The sequence below is a fragment of the Platalea leucorodia genome, assembly GCF_965183815.1.
Source record: "Platalea leucorodia genome assembly, contig: HAP1_HAP1_SCAFFOLD_24, whole genome shotgun sequence".
Lineage (NCBI taxonomy): Eukaryota > Metazoa > Chordata > Aves > Pelecaniformes > Threskiornithidae > Platalea > Platalea leucorodia.
The window spans coordinates 507,923-525,635 of NW_028121458.1; the positions used below are offsets into that span (position 1 = coordinate 507,923).

At 51.0% G+C, this 17,713-nt stretch overlaps 1 protein-coding gene across 1 annotated transcript; it reads right to left on the minus strand.

Annotated features, from left to right (window-relative positions):
• Positions 1-12,509: 12,509 nt before the first annotated feature.
• Positions 12,510-13,469, minus strand: LOC309603161 (olfactory receptor 14J1-like; the record flags this gene model as incomplete). The annotated part of the gene is made up of 1 exon (XM_082338075.1): positions 12,510-13,469. One exon carries the CDS (start codon positions 13,467-13,469, stop codon positions 12,510-12,512), a length of 960 nt encoding a protein of 319 aa, XP_082194201.1.
• Positions 13,470-17,713: the final 4,244 nt, after the last annotated feature.

Sequence of the window (17,713 nt, forward strand, 5' to 3'; positions counted from 1 at the left end):
ACATCATGTTTAAATTTTTTTGTTAGCAAGGAAGTTAAACATGCTGTGTCCGCGTGCAGCCAGTTCACTGAGGAACTCAATGAACTGAGAAAAATGAACAGAGTTCATTGAGTCAGGGCTGCTCAGTTGTCGGCCAGTCACAAGTGGTGTTCCCCAGGGCTCAGTACTGGGGCCCGTTCTGTTTAATATCTTTATCAATGATTTGGAGGAGGGGATCCATTGCACCCTCAGTAAATTTGCAGATGACACCAAGTTGGACAGGAGTGTTGATCTGCTGGAGGGTAGGAAGGCTCTACAGAGGGATCTGGACAGGCTGGATTGATGGGCCAAGGCCAATTTTATGAGAGTCAAGAAGGCCAAGTGCTGGGTCCTGCACTTAGGTCAACCCCACACACCACTACAGGCACGCAGGGAAGAGTGATTGGAAAGCTGCCTGGTGGAAAAGAACACGGGGATGTTGGTGGACAGCCAGCTGAATGAGCTGGCAGTGTGCCCTGGTGGCCAAGAATAGCATCTTGCCTTGCATCAGGAATAGCGTGGCCAGCAGGACCAGGGAAGTGATCGTGCCCCTGTACTCGGCCCTGGTGAGGCTGCACCTCAAATACTGTGTTCAGTTTTGGGCCTCTCATTACAAGAATGACACTGAGGTGCTGAGAGTGTCCAAAGAAGGGCAACGAAGTTGGTGAAGGGTCTAGAGCACAAGTCTTATGAGGAGCGGCTGAGGGAGCTGGGGTTGTTTAGCATGGAGAAGAGGAGGCTGAGGGGAGACCTTCTCACTCTCTACAACTACCTGAAAGGAGGGTGTAGCGAGGTGGGGGTCGGTCTCTTTTCCCAAGTAACAAGTGATAGGACAAGAGGAAACAGCCTCAAGTTGTGCCAGGGGAGCTTTCGATTGCATATTAAGAAAAATTTCTTCACTGAATGTGTTCCCGAGCATTGGAACAGATGCCCAGGGAAGTGGTTGAGTCCCCATCCTGGAGGTATTTAAAAGACGGGTAGATGTGGTGCTTAGGGACATGGTTTAGTGGTGGACTTGGCAGTGTTAGGTTTATGGTTGGACTTGATGATCTTAGAGGTCTTTTCCAACCTCAATGCTTCTATGCTTCTACGATTCGATGATCTTCCTGACAAGGGTGACTGAGGAGGCAGTGAGGTGAGGCACCCTGTAGGACTTCCTACTTACAAACAATGAAGAGCTGGTCAGGGATGAGAAGGCAGAGTGGAGGCTCCTGAGAGAGGGGACCAAGGCAAAGAGCAGGACTTGAGGAGAGCAGGCTTTGGCCTGACCTGCTTGGAAGACTCCCATGGGATACAGCCCTGCAGAGAAGAGGGGTGCAGAGAGCTGTTTGATGGTCAAGGGTCTCTTCTTTCAGCTCCAAAATGGTCCACCCTGGCAGGCAGGAGGTCCTGCAGAGGTGGCAGGAGGAAGGCCTGGATGAGAAAGGAGCTCCTGACTGGAACCAAGCATGAAGAGGAAACACAGAAAAGGTGGAAGCTGGATGACTCAATAGTTCTGTGGTTGTGTGCTGGAGAGAACTCTTTGCATGTGTGTGTTCTTGTCTGGGCATAGGGGGACGAGGGGATCCCAGGGCCAGGTTCTGGAGAGACAGAGTGTCTAAGACAGCTTCCTGGAGGGATCCGTACTGTCTGCGTTTCTATATAGGCATACATTTTACACTAACATCGTATAGCATACAAACAGCCCAAGCCTTGTTTCCCTTTTTCCACTGACTATGATTTGCTTGGCCGACAGACCTCCCAAGGTCCCTTCCAGGATGAGTGATCATGCATTTCCTTCCACCATGGGTCTTCCCTTGACGATACAGCAGGGGTGGGGCAGCAGGGCCGGGTCAGTGCAGGGACAGGGCTGGCTCTGACAGGGGCCATGAAGCAGCTGCTGGGACGTGACAGCAAGGACAGTTTACAAGGGAGAAATGTATTTCTATATTAACTTCAGTGTTTTTAGGAAGGCAAAGCTTTTTAAGCTTTTTTAAGCTCTGGCAGAGCTCAAGCTGTCGCTGGCAGAGGTCCCACAAAGTCAATCTGCACTTGTGCCTGTGGGCCTTCAACACGTTGTTGCTGGACTGGGGCTTTTACTCCAGTGTAATCTGCATTCGTCATGGCATGAGACAGTCAGTTCCTACACCCACAATCTACACCCTTCTTCATGTTAGGCCACCACTCACTGTCCTTCACTCTGCTCAGAGTGTTTGCCTTAGCTCATGGATGAGCTTGATTAGATCTCCTTGAGTATTCTGAGGCACAATCCAAAGCTTATTGCCTTCTGCATCTACAGCACAATAAATATTACTTTGCCTTACTATGCGGATTGACCTGATGGGTCTTTTCACGTTACTCCCTTTAACGTCCCTCGTCAGAAGGTGACATTTTCCCAGATTGGGTCAAGATGATGGGCTCTGTCACAGCCACTTGAAGTGACTTGCTCTTGAGTTATTCAGCCTGAGTTCACCATAGATGACCCAGGAGCATTCAGGGATGCTCGTGTGTCTATTAATAATAGGGCCAGGTTTCTCAGGCTCCCAATGGCCACTTCACTGTGGGTCATCCCCAAGAATCTGCTGGCAAGGGTACCAGGATCCATGGTGCCAGCCCACAGGAACCTGGGCCTTCCCAGTAGAACCTATGCATCTTGTCCAAGACTTACTCTTGAGTTCCCAGACTGCAGTGATTGCATTGCATTGATTGTGACTTATGTTAGTGACTATATGTTGCTCCGCTAGAAACAGAGCTGCTGTTCCAGCTTTCTCTAGCTCAGAACTTTTAGGTCTGTTCCTAAATCTTGTACTCATTCAAATTCTAACTCCAGCTATTTAATTTGTAACCAGAGTCTATGTCTGTGAACCCTAAGATCTTCCTCTCTTTTGATTAAGACGGTTCTCTTAATTTGGGAAATTCCTCTTCCTTCAATTTCTGAATGTCTTTTTGCACGTTCTTCACCTTCTCATCTGTTTCTCTCAGGAGATCCTGTCAATCACATCAGGTACACCGCCGGGTGCCAACAGCACAAGCTTCGTTTTTTACTGCCTTTTAAGTTTTCCTGTTTGCAGTGACTCAAGTGTGCTTCACAGGCTGCAGAGGTGGGATCTGCTACCTTAAAACAATGGAACCTCCAAGGGCATTTCCCTTGTTTAATCACCCACTGATGGAGTTTTGTAACACCCTTCTGCTCCTTAACATATATTTTAGCTCAAGCTGCGTCATCTATTTGATTCTGTGCACTTCCCATGCTGCCTTCACACAAACAAATACTAACAAGAATTTTGCTGCTCCAACTGGCTAATAAGGAGTTTTAAATGTGTTTTCTGTAAGCAGCAATTCCAGATTTACTTTTCTTCAGAGCTCTTTTGCTTCTGAGCATCCAGAGAGCCAGACCAAAAGATGTATCGCTCGTCATTTCAGTTACCACCCTCACCCATGAACCTTCCACTTTTGCTGCAGGGCTTGTCCCTCAGTTTACAGAATGAAGTTGGCATGAGGCTGCTTCTTAGGATAGCTTCCCAGACAAAATGCTCTTTGAGTCCAGCCAAGGGTGTGTTGGGGACAATACCTGAAGTCAGCCAACCCAATATTAAATGAACAAAGAGTTATTTGTTGAGGGAATTCTGTGTGCAGGAGTAAGGCCTGCCTTCCGTCCAGGAGTGCAGTTTTTTTATACTATACAGGTAGGGCACCTTAAAAGGGGAATGCCACATTGCTGATTTGCTGCAATCCATCTGGGAGCTAAAAAACAGCCAATGACCCAGACCCTTGGCCCGGGATTTCCAAAGGCCAGCCAATGCAGTTTGGAATGGGTCCTGAGGACACCAGAAGGGGAAGGGTTAAGACAAATACTCAAAAACACAGACCTAGCACAGTAACGGCCAGTTTTCCTGGTGCATAAATATTGTCTGAGACATATATCCAACACTCTGGCCAACCCTGATCAATCTAGACCAACGTACAAGAAGAAAACATTTTCTATCTGTCAAGCAAGTGGCAGTATGAAAGTTCTCAATAAAGGCAAAGAGAATTTTGACTCCAGCACTGCTAGACTGTACGCAGGTGTGGTGGGCTGACCCCAGGCAGCAACTAAGAACCCACCCATTGCAAGCTCACACTCCACCAGCAGAATGGGAAAGAGAAGCAGAAGAGCAAATGTGGGAGAACTTGTGGTTCAAGATAAAAAAACTATTTATTGGTCTATTAAGTGAAGCAAAGCTGCGCGCGCAACCAAAGCAAAATAAGGAATTCATTCACTACTTCCCATCAGCACACAGATGTTTAGCCATTTCCAGGAAACCAGGGCCTCAGCTCACGTAACAGTTACTTGGGAAGACAAATGACATAAGCACCCACATCCTCCCCTTCTTCATCCTTTTCCTCATTTTTTATTGCTGAACATGACATCATATGGTATGCAATATCCCCTTGGTCAGCTCAGGTCAGCTGTCCTGGCTGTGTCCCCTCCCAGCCTCTTGCTCATCCCCAGCCTACTGGCTGTGGGGACAGAGTAGGAAAAGGAAAAAAACCTTGCTGATGTGTGAGCAATATTCAGCAACAGTCAAAATACTGGATTGTTATCAACACTGGTTTGGTTACAAGGCCAACGCACAGCACTGCACTGGCTGCTGTGAAGGAAATTAATGCCATCCCAGCCAGCCCCAGTACAATCTCCACCACTTATTCCTGCTATTTGCGTTATGCTCAGGACCTGTACTATCCAAGACATCCTTATTAACACCCACTGCCCTCCTGTCCTTTGATATGCACACAGGCATCTGGAAGCCCCATGGTCACAAGTCTTGCTTCTCATGGTGTAGTTTAATAAGCCCCAAATCACTGGACGGCCAGTAGGGCTGGGCACCAGCAGCCCAGGAGCATCCCAGAGGATGCTGAAGAGAATCTGTTGTCACAGACATTAATGAGCTGACTTGGGCTGGACTCTGTTACTCATAACAAAGGCAAAACTGGATGGGTATATCAGTGCTGAGGATAGCCACAGCTGCAATGACCGTGAACTGGTGGAGAAGTAAGAGAAAGAGCAGAATCATTGCCCAGAATTGCCCAAAAGCAGATTCCAGCTGGTTCAGGAGCAGATTGATCTGACCTACGTAAACTGAGTGGCTCTTCAGAACAAAGTTTCTCTGCTAGCAGTGTTGGTGGGAAATGTGGTTTTATGAATGACTACACATAAATATGCTCCTAGAGCAAGAGAGCAACAACTGTGGTGTGCACACTTGACGCTGTCAGTAAAATGAAAGAAGAAAATCAATGGAATTGATACCAAAGAATCATTAGACCTGGCAAAAAATTTGAAGTTTAGAGAAAGATGACTTTTCTTCAGTTATTGCCTAGATTTATTTTTGAGCTAGGTTTCAACTCATGACAAAATCCACATTTGGGTCTTGAATAATTTGGCCACGTAGAGAGTCTGTTGCTGCCTGAGATTCCCTGGGGTAGCTTGGAACCATGACACAGGACCTCCAGGGTCCCTTCCGGAGCATTAGCTGGTAACCGCCAGAAAAGCACCTCTGGACATATCAGTTGAAATAGCTTCTTGCTCTGCACTGACTACAGAGGGAAGTCTAGACAACCTGATTAGTCATAGACATCTGCGCTGAATTGTTTAATACCGAGTGAGACCACTCTCATCTATTTCATCACCTAAAAGAGTGTCACGCATCACACACCTTGTAGGGGATGAAAAGGAAACGTGGTTTGATGTCTGAGAACTCCTTTAGGAAGCCACTGTAACAGAAATGTAAGACGAGCGCAAATGTAGTCATGCAAACCCAAGGTGTTTCAATGCTACTGGTCACTCTGCTCCCCTGTAGCAGGTGAGAAAGCTGGGCACCTGAATGTGACTTGCTGTGTGCAAAGAGTGAGGAGGGATATGCACAGTCCTGGGCAGGGACTCTTTTGAGGGGGGCACTGGGCTTTCTGCAAGACAGAAAATGATCTCTTTGAATGCTGTAGGCCTGACTAGCATCAGAAAATGTGAAAAAAAAAAACAAACAACCAAAAAACAAACAAACAAAAAACCAAAGCAAAACAAAAAACAACCCCACACAAAACCAAAAAATAAAACCAACAGAGAAAATAAGAAAATGATCTAGAATGAAGAAAATGCTAAGCCTCTCGGATTCTTTGTGTTCCTATCCTCCTGGATTTGGTTTGGTTTGTAGCAATCTACTCGTCTTTGGTGACTTCATGTGCTGGGGAGGATGCAGTTCCAGGGACACAGATGCCTGGTGCCAGTGTCGATGCCCTGGCATCCTCTGCCCAGGCTCCATCTGCAGCTCCCGAGGGGCTCTGGTCTCTGATAACTGCCAGTCCCAGGCAAGCACCTCAGATGCACTGGGGCCTCTAGAGGTGGCACTGGGTGCTTATGGTCAGACAGAGGAACTCAGCCTGAAAACCTAAGAAAATTTTTCAATATTAAAAAAAAAAAAAGAGCACCTTTTAATCAGCTGAAATGGTTCAATACTTTCAATAAAATGTCAGTGTAATTTCTCTCATGCCAAAATGCCAGAATTTTCAGGATGTGTCTTAATCGTGTGAGAAGATACATAGCTTTCCCCCTGTACTTGCCTTGCTGCTACTCTGTATTATAGTGTGCATATCATCTCACTAATCTTTCAGGTATTTCCACCTGGCCTGACTAAACCGATCATGTCTGAAGTCACCTTTCCAGCAGACTAACTGGACTCATGCACTTTCCATTGGTCTCCAGATTCCCCTTCCTCTGCCTCTGTGACCATTCAGATACCTCTCACCATTCCAGCTGCTACTTTGAACTTTTCTTTCAGTAGTCTGCCTAGCTGTCTCTATAGCTAGCTCTTGAATTCTATTTATCATTTCCTCTCTGTCTAAAACATCTCTTGTCTGGTTACCCCTTGTGAAAAGCAAACCTCTTTGGAGGCAGCTTGGATGTACCATACAGTGAAGGTGTGATTTATTGTTTATCATGTTGTACTTTTGGTTGTTTGGGGGTTTTTTAACAATTAGGAAAAACCCTTCTGTGCCTGTTTGCAGCCAGTTCTCTTCTGGAGAAGTCTGCTGTAAGGAAAAGTGACCTAAGTCCCAGGCGGTGAAGGAGAGAAACGGTGGGGTTGGGGAGATGAGGAGCACAGAGGCCCATACAGTGTTGGACCTCAAGGGACTGCTTTTCGTCCTGGTCGAGACCTCCTTAGGAGACCCTGGATCAATATCAACTGGAGAATGCTGCTATCACGTCTTCAAAGTTGTCATTGAAATCTTTCTCTTTAACTCCACTCCTGAAACCCCTCTAATTAGCTGGAGAAGACTTGATGAAGATGATGGAAGAGACATGACTCCTTAGGCCTTTCTTCATTTTAATGAGCCCCATGGTGTATTTGGTGCTCTGAGTCCATGAACGTCCTCCACTGAGAGAAGACAGAAGTAATCTCTCAAGAAGTCAAAGTCAGAAGCAAAACCCAAGCTGTCTTGAAGCATTAATGGGCCCCACTGAGGGCCATTACTGACAAAGCCTCCTCATGGACTTGTCAGAGCAGATAGCTGGAGGCTGTGATTGCAGGTAGGCAAAGGCACTGTGCAGGTGGCTCTGATGTGAGTCAAGCCTTGGCTGACTTTATGAAGCAGAAAGGCCAAGTGCTGACCTGCAGCCTGTGGGAAGGGAGATCCTGTCCCTCACAGAGCTCAGGGCTCTTCCTGGGGCAGGGTGATGTGGGATGTGCAATGCTTAGTGAAGGACAAGAGTATGGCAGTGGCCGGCCTTCCCAGGGGCTGCAAGGAGACAATAAGGCCCCGGTGCCATGACAGCAACCTGTCTCCTCGTAGACATCGGTAGCACAGACAGCTGCCATGGCCAAGGGGACAAAGACCTCAAGCACATGCAGGCAGGATCCAAGCTTTTGGGGAAGGAAAGGAGAGGGAGCTGCCCTTTATCGGAGAGGTCAGCAGGAACGCATGGAGCTCTGCCTTGGGATGGGTAATGAGCTAGCTAGGAGCTTATGGGTCAGGATTAGCAGGCAGACCAGCATCGCTGATGTTCTAGAGGGTGCCCGGTACAGAGCACCTGAGCAGGAAGCACCAGAGGAGGCCTTCTTCAGGCAACAAGCAGAAACCCCACATTCACAGGCCCTGGTCCTCGTGAGGACTTGAACCACCCTGATATTTGCTGGAAGGACAACAGAGCAGGACACATGCAATCCAGGCGGTTTCTGGAGACCATCAACGATAACTTCCCAAGAATGCAGAGAATGGGCTTGGAAAGCCAAAGCGCACCTGAAGTTGCATCTGTGGAGGGATTTGAAGAACAAGAGCAGCTTCTACAGTGACATCAGCAGCAAAAGGAAGGCTGGGAAAAAACACGGGCCTGCTGCTAAATGGGGCTGGGGCTGTAGTGACAGAGGATGCAGAAAGGGCCAAGGCACCCAGTGCCTTCTTGGTGAGACTGGCCTTCAGGAATCCCAGGCCCCTGAGACCAGAGGGCAAGTCTGGTGGAGGAGGATCAGGTTAGGGAACCTTTAGAGAAACCAGATATAAACAAGGCCATGGGACCTGACAAGATGTGCTCGTGAGGGCTTAGCAACGTGGCCAATGTCATTGTGAAGCCACTCTTGGTCACCTTTGAAGGGTCCCATGGCTTTTGGGTGAGACTTCTGAGGACTGGAAGAAAGCGTGTGTCAGTCCTGTCTTCAAGGAGGACGAGCAGGAGGAGCTGTGGAGCTGCTCAGCCAGGCTCCCATAACACCCTCCTAGACCAAGAATGGACTAGAGAAGGGGAAAGTGAGGGCAATGGCAAACTGGCTGACTTGCTGGGCTCACAGCTTTTGTGACCTGCAACACAAACTCCAGCGGGAGGCAAGTCACTAATGGTGTTCCCCTGGGTCCAATATTAGGGCCGATACTGTTTAATCTCTTACTGGTCTGGAGGATGAGAGCGAGGGCACCCTCAGGGAGTTAACAGATGACAGGATACTGGGAGGAGTGGCTGATAAACCAGAGGGTTGCACTGGGATTCCAAGGGACCTCAACAGGCTGGAGAAGTGGTTCAGAGGAGATCCTCATGAAGTTCCACAAAGGGAAATGCAAGGTCCTTTACAGAATAGGACCTGCAGGTCCTGGTGGACAACAAGTGCGACATCAGCCAGCAATGTGCCCTCATGGTATAGAAGGCAATCAGCATCCCTGGCTGCGTTAGGAAGGGCAGCAGGCAGAGGCAGGTGATCCTTCCCCCTCTCCTCAGCACTGGTGAGGCAATACCTGGAGTGCTGGGTCCAGTTCTGGGCTCCTCAGTGCAACGAAATTGAGAACTTGCAGACACGAGGCTGTCTCTGGGCTGTGAAGATGACTGAGGACCAGAGCATCTTTCACATGAAGAGAGGCTGAGAGAGCTGGGACCGTTCAGCCTAGAGAAGAGAAGGCTCGGGGGGAATCTCATTAAAGTGTAAAAAAAAACCTGATGGGAGGGAGTGAAGAAGAGGGATCCAGACTCTTCTCAGTGGTACCCAGTGACAGAAAAAAAGATTAAACCCCATGAAATTCCATCTGAACAAAAGACAACACTTGTTAAATGTGAGGGAGGTCAAACACTGGGTCAGGTTTCCCAGAGAGTCTCCATCCTTGGAAATATTCACAGCCCAGCTGGACCCAATGGCTTTTAGCAACCTGCCCTAGCTGCCCCTGCTTTGAGCAAGGGCGTTGGACTAGGTGATCTCCAGAGATCCTTTCCAACCCCAACTCTTTTGTGATTCTCTGGGTCTGTAATGCCTGGCAGGCTTTCTGAGAACTTTTCTGTAGGATCCCCACACCAACTGGACTCCTGGTGTCCCTTGGAGCAGAGCCTCCTCCTGAGGATGATCTCCCTCACCTTGTAACCCTGAGGACAGGGTGAAACAGTGATTATAAATGGCAGCAATGCCTCAACATACAGCAGTGTCCCCTCCTCTTGAGTCCATGTCCAGCCCCTTCTTCCTTGAGGATCTGAGTCAGAAGGGACATCCGAAGGTCTGCTCTGAGCAGGGAGAAGTTTACTGTTAGATCAGGGAGGTCAGTGCTTTCTCCAGCCGAGTTTTGAAAACCTCTGTGCCCCTGACCCACTGCTTATCAACTATCGTGGTGATATATGTGTACATAGATGTGTAAAAAACTCTCTCTCTCTCTCTGTGTGCATGAGTATATATATGGGTTTTTTTTTTCTTCGCTTAACCTGATAAGAAATTCCCCTTACTGCTGCTTGTCTCTATGGTCTCTTGTCCCTTCCTTCCCTTCATGATCCCTAGCCAGATCATCGCACCTACTCAGACCAAGGAGAATCACAACCTCCTCTCCAAGCACAGCCTCGCTGGGACCCTCTGGAACCATGCAGGCAGGCTGGGGTGGCCAGATCCAAGCAGAGACAAGCCCTACAGAAGGACTGTGGTAGTGAATGGGAGCTGGTGCTGGGGCAGAGCCAGGGGCCATGGAGGACATCAGAGACGACCTCCAGCAGCTCCCCTTCAACCAAGGCAGGGAGTAATGCACCCAGTGGTGCTCCTGAGAGAGGATGGTGACGCAGGGAAGGAGGCACCAGGGGCTGTGGTGCAGGGAACTGATGCTTGCCTCCATGTCTTGGGCCTCCTGGAAGCGGTGCCAGGGGCTGCACCCCCAAGGCACCCCCAAGCCTGCGAGTAGCCCTGAGTCCTCTCCTGACTGTGGGGAGCTGCTCTGGCTTCAGAGAGTCTGCTGGCAGAGCTGGAGCTGTTGGAGCTCAGCCTGCCCCTCCAGTACTATGACTGGGGTGACAGCCCTGCCTGTTTGAGGGTCATTTTGAGGGTCATTTGGGGTCCTGGCAGTGTGGGAGCTTCCTGGAGCATCATGGCTCTTGTTCTCATTCCCATCCTTGCAGCAGCGCAGCTCTGCTGCCACACAGCCCAGCTGTGCAGGCATCAATGGGGCAGGCTGCATTTGGGGGAGGGAAAACATCCCCCTGGGACGGTCTGCCCAATGGACCTCAGTGCCACATCCCTCGGCAGCCCTCCTGCTTTGGCAGCCCTCCCCAGCACCAGTCCCTGCCCAGACTTGGCTGTGTCCCGGGCAGGGGTTTGTAGACAGGGGACTGCCAGGGTCTGGGCATGTGGGAGTTGGGGAAGGGCTGGATGTTCTCCCAGTGTAGGTGGAGCTGGTCACATTTAAATGATCAGCCCACACCTGGACCATGGTGAATGGCCAGGGCTGGAAAACACAAAGGGTCAGGATTGGGGGTGACTTTGGGGCCAGCATATGGGCTGGGGGAGACTGTCTCTAGGGCATGTGCTGGGCACAGGGACTGAGGGACAACAGCAAACTCACGGGGTCATGCTTCCTTCAGTGCAAGCCCTGACAAAGGTTCCCAGCCTCCCTTTCAATGCCACGCTTCAGGAGGAACCATGGCACTAAGGGGTGGGGAGTGAGGGATGCCGATTCTGCTTCATCCACTTCCCAGACCTCAGGGAGCACCAGGACAGAAAGGACTTGTGGCTCTGCACCGTGAGCCTGCTTTAGGGTAACCACAGTCTGGGCACTACTGCTGACGAGCGCAATGCCAGAATTTGTCTCCCCCAGGCAATTTCCAGCCCACATCAGCTGCCACCTGAATTTTCCCCACCCCTCCTCTGATGCAGCTGGATGTTTCCTGGCCCCCTCCCCATGCTCCCTGCAGGGCCTTGACCTGGATGGGGATCACAACCGCTAATCCGCCTCCCTGGGGGTCTCTGGATGTGGCAGGTGCTTGAAGGGACTGTGGTGCTTTCCCAAGGACAGTAGGTGTCTTCATTTGGGCCTGAGGGTGACAAGAATCACTCTCCAGTCTTCCTTTTTTGTACCTGCTTGGTGCCCACTGCCTCCCCTGGGACTGCAGAGTCCTCGTTTCCCTACAGACCCCTGCGTTTAGCACTTTCCCTTTGGGTGACTCCATTGTGGGGGACCTCTCACTTTGCGGGGCTCGTGTCACTGCCCACCCCAAGCACACGCTGTCCATGGGGATGCCCCAGGCTCCCCAGGCAACTCCAGACTCCCATCCTTAAGGACATCACCTGCCATATCTGGAAGCCCTGGGATATGTCCCCCATGTGGGACAGCCCTGCATATGTACCTCAGTGACCATTCACCATCTCCACTGTAACTAGAAACTTGAATGCAAACCTTGCTCTCTAACAGGTCACAACATGACATTGAGCTCTTTGCTCCTGAGTCCAGGGAGCAACAGGCCCTTTTGGGGTGCAGCTGCTCATGACCACGCTTGGCAACAGCTTTGGAAGACAAGTCGAGGCTTCGGGCACTGCACTGGGGAGAAGCCGTTTATTAAAGAGCTGCTACGAGAGAGTCAGCACTGACCCAGTGTTAGACAGACATAAATACATGCTACAGGCAAGACAGAGAAAGCTCAATGAAGCCATAATGATAGTGATAATAATAATGATGATAATTATACTTATAAACATAGTGATGCTAATGATGATAGAACACCTCACAAAGTAAAGTCCTGGTATGGTTTACCGTGGGAGTTATTTGTGGATACAGATAGGAAGTTTATGCCTCCTGAAAGAAGCCCTTGAAATCACTTTCCTCAAGATGCCTTTGAGCTCCTGGTTCCTCATGCTGTAGATGAGGGGGTTCACTGCTGGAGACACGACTGAGTACAGAACTGCCACCACCAGATCCAGGGATCTGGAGGAGATGGAGGGGGGCTTCAGGTGGGCAAACATTACAGTGCTGAGGAAAAGGGAAACCACAGCCAGGTGAGGGAGGCACGTGGAAAAGGCTTTGTGCCGTCCCTGCTCAGAAGGGATCCTCAGCACAGCCCTGAAGATCTCCACATAGGACACTACAATGAATACAAAACACCCAAATGCTAAAGACGCGCTAACCACAAGGACCCCAACCTCCCTGAGGTAGGCATCTGAGCAGGAGAGCTTGAGGATCTGGGGGATTTCACAGAAGAACTGCTCCAGGACATTGCCTTGGCAGAGGGGTAGTGAAAATGTATTGGCAGTGTGCAAGAGAGCATAGAGAAACGCACTGCCCCAGGCAGCTGCTGCCATGTGGACACAAGCTCTGCTGCCCAGGAGGGTCCCGTAGTGCAGGGGTTTGCAGATGGCCACGTAGCGGTCATAAGACATGACAGTTAGGAGACAATACTCTGCTGAGATAAAGAAGATTAAAAAAAAGAGCTGTGCAGCACATCCCAAGTAGGAGATTTCCCTGTTGTCCCACAGGGAATTGGCCATGACTTTGGGTAGAGTAGTGGAGATGGAGGCCAGGTCAAGGAGGGAGAGGTTGAGGAGGAAGAAGTACATGGGGGTGTGGAGGTGGTGGTCACAGGCAATGGCGGTGATGATGAGGCCGTTGCCCAGGAGGGCAGCCAGGTAGATGCCCATGAAGAGGCAGAAGTGCAAGAGCTGCAATTCCCGTTTGTCTGCCAATGCCAGGAGGAGGAACTGGGTGATGGAGCTGCCATTGGACATTTGCTTCCTCTGGGCATTGGGCACTGTCCAAAAAGGAATAGACAGCAACAAGTTAGGAGAATCTTCTCTCGAAAATCCTCTGCCATTTCTCATTGAAATCCCGCCTCCCTGAGCTGAATGAGGAACGAGTCAGCTCAGTCCCCAACCCTGTCAACTGAATGACATGGTGCCTCACAGTTGTAAATACAGCTTGGGCACCTAGTTCCCATGAGGAGACCTCCATTGAAGGACCCCTAGTCATAGTTAGGAGAGAAGCTGACCTGCACCACCACCCCAACCCCAGAGACCAAGAGCATCACTGACAGGGAGGGAATCAAGAAAGGATACTGCTACGCTCAAAAAAAAAAAAAACAAAAATGAAGCAAGGAGAGGAAGGCAGAGAGGCATGCAGGGAAGCCTTCTCCATACGCAGCTGTGCTCTCCACCTCACAGACACAAGCACACATAAATATTAATTGTAGGACCCATGTGCTTCTTTTCCGGAGGTCCAGCTGTGCAGGAGGTAACTCATGCCCTCGACCCTGGGGCCATGGGGACAGAGGCTCTTCTGGGTGGGAGAGGAGAGCAGGGAGTTGCTCCAGGGAAGGCATCTGCAGTGCAGGGGATGGCAGAGAGGTGCCTGAATCCCCCGCTTCCCATGGCGCTTCTGGGAGCAGATCCCTTTGCCTCCCTGCCCACATCTCTGGTGCCTGGAGCTGCCTCTGCCAGGGGCTGGTTCTCTGTCCCCACATCTCCTCCTCGTCCCTGCTCAAACAGTCAGTCCCCCCCACTGTGTGCTCAGCTCTGCCCTGCAGACCCCTCCTGGCAGCAGGGCACTGCCCGCGGATATTTCTGTGTCTGCAGGGGCTGACGAGCAGCTCAGACAAGTGCTAATGAGAACTGGGGTCTCCCTGCCTTTTCCACAAGGCAGAAGGAAATTCCCATCTTCCACTGCCCACCCAGCCATCTTCTCCTTTGGGTAAATGCTGCCTCAATGGCCTTCTTCAAAAGGACCCTCTGCAAATATCCTGGGGATGATCTGGAGCTGTGAGCAGCCCTGGCCCATGCAGCACCCTCTCAAAAGCAGAACCTGACGAGGGTTCCTGCTTCCACCCACAGCTTCTCCCTAGATTGCTGTGGGGAGCTCCCTGGGCAGGCTGAGAGCTGACCCTGGCAGGCGGCAGGGTCCCTGCCCCAGCACAGAACCACTGCTCTGGAGCACGCCCCTCTCCACTGCACCAACCATGGGATGTGCCAGCTCTAGGAGATCCCTCCAGAATACTCCAGTGCATTGCCCTGCAGCCAGAGCCTTACCGTGTCAAGGGCTGTGAAGATGTCTGCTCCAGTGAGCTCTATGCACCTTCCCACTCACGTCTGCCTTTACCCTCTCTCTGCCTCGCTCCTCTCCCGTCGGTGCCTGCAGGCAGTGCCCTCAGCCCTGCTGCGCTTTGCAGAGGAGCTGCTCCTGGGCAGAGCTGTCTCTCTGCAGGGCTGCCCGCTTGCCAGGAGCTCCCTCCATCCCAGGAGCCCAGCCCAGCTCAGCAGCAGAGGCCCAGCCCAAGGCAGCACTTTCTCTGCCCCTCTGGGCTCCCTCCAGGTGTCCCTGGGGCTCCAGGGGAACCTGCTGTGAAACAGGCTGGAGCAATCACTCATGTTCCCCCTCTCAGCTGGGGAGAGACACTTCTTTCCAGCTGTGTCATTTCTGTCAGAGTTAGGTCTAGGAATTGCCTTTTTTTGTTCTGGTATGAGACCAGTCACCCAGACAGCGACAGGGCAGCTGCTCAATTTAATGGCCAAATACCGGCCTGTAGTGCTATCTCAGATGCCAAAGCTGCCCAGCACAAGGGCATCTGATGGGGGCGTCTTAGGACCTATCGCACAGCAATCCCCATTCAGAGCTGGTCACTAACAGACACCTCTAATGGCATCTCAGAGAGGTTTGGGGCTTAGGAGCAAGTTACTGAATGCCACTGCTGCAGGGAGGCAGTGTCTGTCCCACGTCTAGCCATTAGATGCATGGGGCAGTGCATGAGTACGAGGCACACCACAGCAGGGTCTCCACTCATGTGCCAACACTTTCAAAGGATTCTTCTTCCCCCCATCCTTTATTCACCTCCTTGATGATACAATCAAGGAAGAAGTGAATGATTTTCATAGCGTGCCTGGATAACAGGATGTCCACAGTCAAGGATATTTTCAGCAGCAACCTGTCCTGCTTGGAGATCAGCTTCACCTCCACCACAGCCTCTCTGGGCTGCAGTGACATTGCAGACAGCAAAGCCCTCTCCTGCCAGGGCCGCACAGTCCAAACCTGTTTCTCTCTGGCATTGGGGAGCACAGGGTTTGCTCACCTTGTGGGCCCCTCATTTCAGCCTCACATTGCCATCTGCCATCCACGCCAGCATGTCTCCGCTCTGAAGCAAAGCCTTGGCTTGCACAGGATCTTGGGTGCAAGAGCTGTGACAAGTCTGAGGTTGGCCCTGGTGGCACCAAGCTGAGGGGCTGCAGCCCAAATGTGCACCAATGGCCTCAGCCTGGGGCACAGACAGGAGGGGATGGAGCCCTGTGTGCTGTCACAGAGCTGTGACATTGATGTAAATACCTGCTGAGGTGTGTGGGACAGGTCAGAAACCTTAAGGTTCTGTGATGCATGGATACAGGCTGTTCAGAGGAGAGAGGTGGGGAACGTCAGGAGGGGGATGCCCTCAGGGGGAGGGAGCTGCCTGGATGTATGGAGGTCCTCTATGGGATGGGCAGCAGGTTGGGTGAGCTCTTGTGGGTGGGGGTCACAGGAGAGACCAGTTAGGGAGACATTGTGGTAGGAGCTAAATACCTGGGATCAGGTGAGGAAGAGGACACAGTCTTATTTAAGCAATGGGAGGAAGTCCATTGACCCCACATCACTCCTGGGGACTCTAATCACACTGATGCTCATGAGAAGGGGAAACCACAGGGTGCAAACAGCCCCGCAGGTTTCTTCTGGTTCCTGGGGCCAGCTTCTTAGCCCAGCTGCCAGATGTGCCAACAGAGGTGATGCTCACCTGGATCTGGTACTTGCAAACAGGGAAAAGTGGATCAGGGATGTGAAATCCAGTGTCAGTCTGACCAGAGCTACGCTGTGGGCATACTGCTCGCCAGCCACAGCCATGGGCACAGCCATGCCTGGCCATGGACCTCGTTGGGTCTGACTCGCAGACTCACTTCCCAGCTTGAGCCGTTATGGATGCCCAATGGCACAACACCCTGTCCCTCCAAGTGCCAGGCTCCGGCCGATACACAAAGGCCCAGCACAGCCATGGCACTGCAGCGCTTGTAGAACCAGGCCCTGGAGGTGCTCACCAGGCCAGGGCCAAAGGTGGGCGGCTGGAGGGGAGTCCCTTGAACGCTTTCAAACTCTCAAGGTTTGTACCAAAATTAACCTGAATTATACCTTTGAAATTCAGCCGTATACAGACTGAAAAAGACCTCCTCCCTCCTTCTTCTTCCTTTCTTCCCATCACTTGGCCGTATTTCAGAGGAGAGCAAATTGAAGATGGTGATGCTTCTGGGTGCCAATGAGTGAAAGCGGGGAAGTGAGGCAACACACGCAAAATGATGGAAAAGTTTTGCTAGTTCAAAGCTCTTCTCTTCAGATCCGATCTCTGAAGCCTGAAATCCGCAGCAGAGAACCTTCCTTTCAGCAATTAAGTGGAGATTCCCCCAGCAGTCTTGGCTGTGTCCCCTCCCAACTTCTTGCCCACTCCCAGCCTACTCACTGGCAGGGCAGCCTGGGAAACAGAAAAGGCCTTGACCCTGTGTCAGCACAGTTTAGCAATCGCTAAAACATCGTTGTGTTATCATGGCTGTTTTCATCACAGATCCAAAACATAAAACCATATGAGCTACTATGATTAAAATCAACTCTATCCCAACCAAAACCAGCAGAGGACCAAAAGGTGAGGTGTTCCCAATACCGGTCTCCAGGGAGCTGGTCAAATGCCTTGTCTCTGATTCTCTAACCATGGCTTAGATGCCTGGCTCCTCTTTCGAGCCTTTTCATGAATACCAACATTTCAGGAGCAACCTGGTCTGACCTCAGAGCTGGCCTTGCTTTGAGCTGCACAATGGGCTAGAGATTGCTTGAGCTGCTTTCTTCTCTGAATCTTCCCATGATCCTGATAGAGACACCCTCACCTTCAACTGAGTCCTTTCTTCTAGGGCATACTGCAAGCCACAGGCTGCTGGTGGAAGCGTGAGTAGGAAAGGGACTGCTGGGGGTCTCCAGC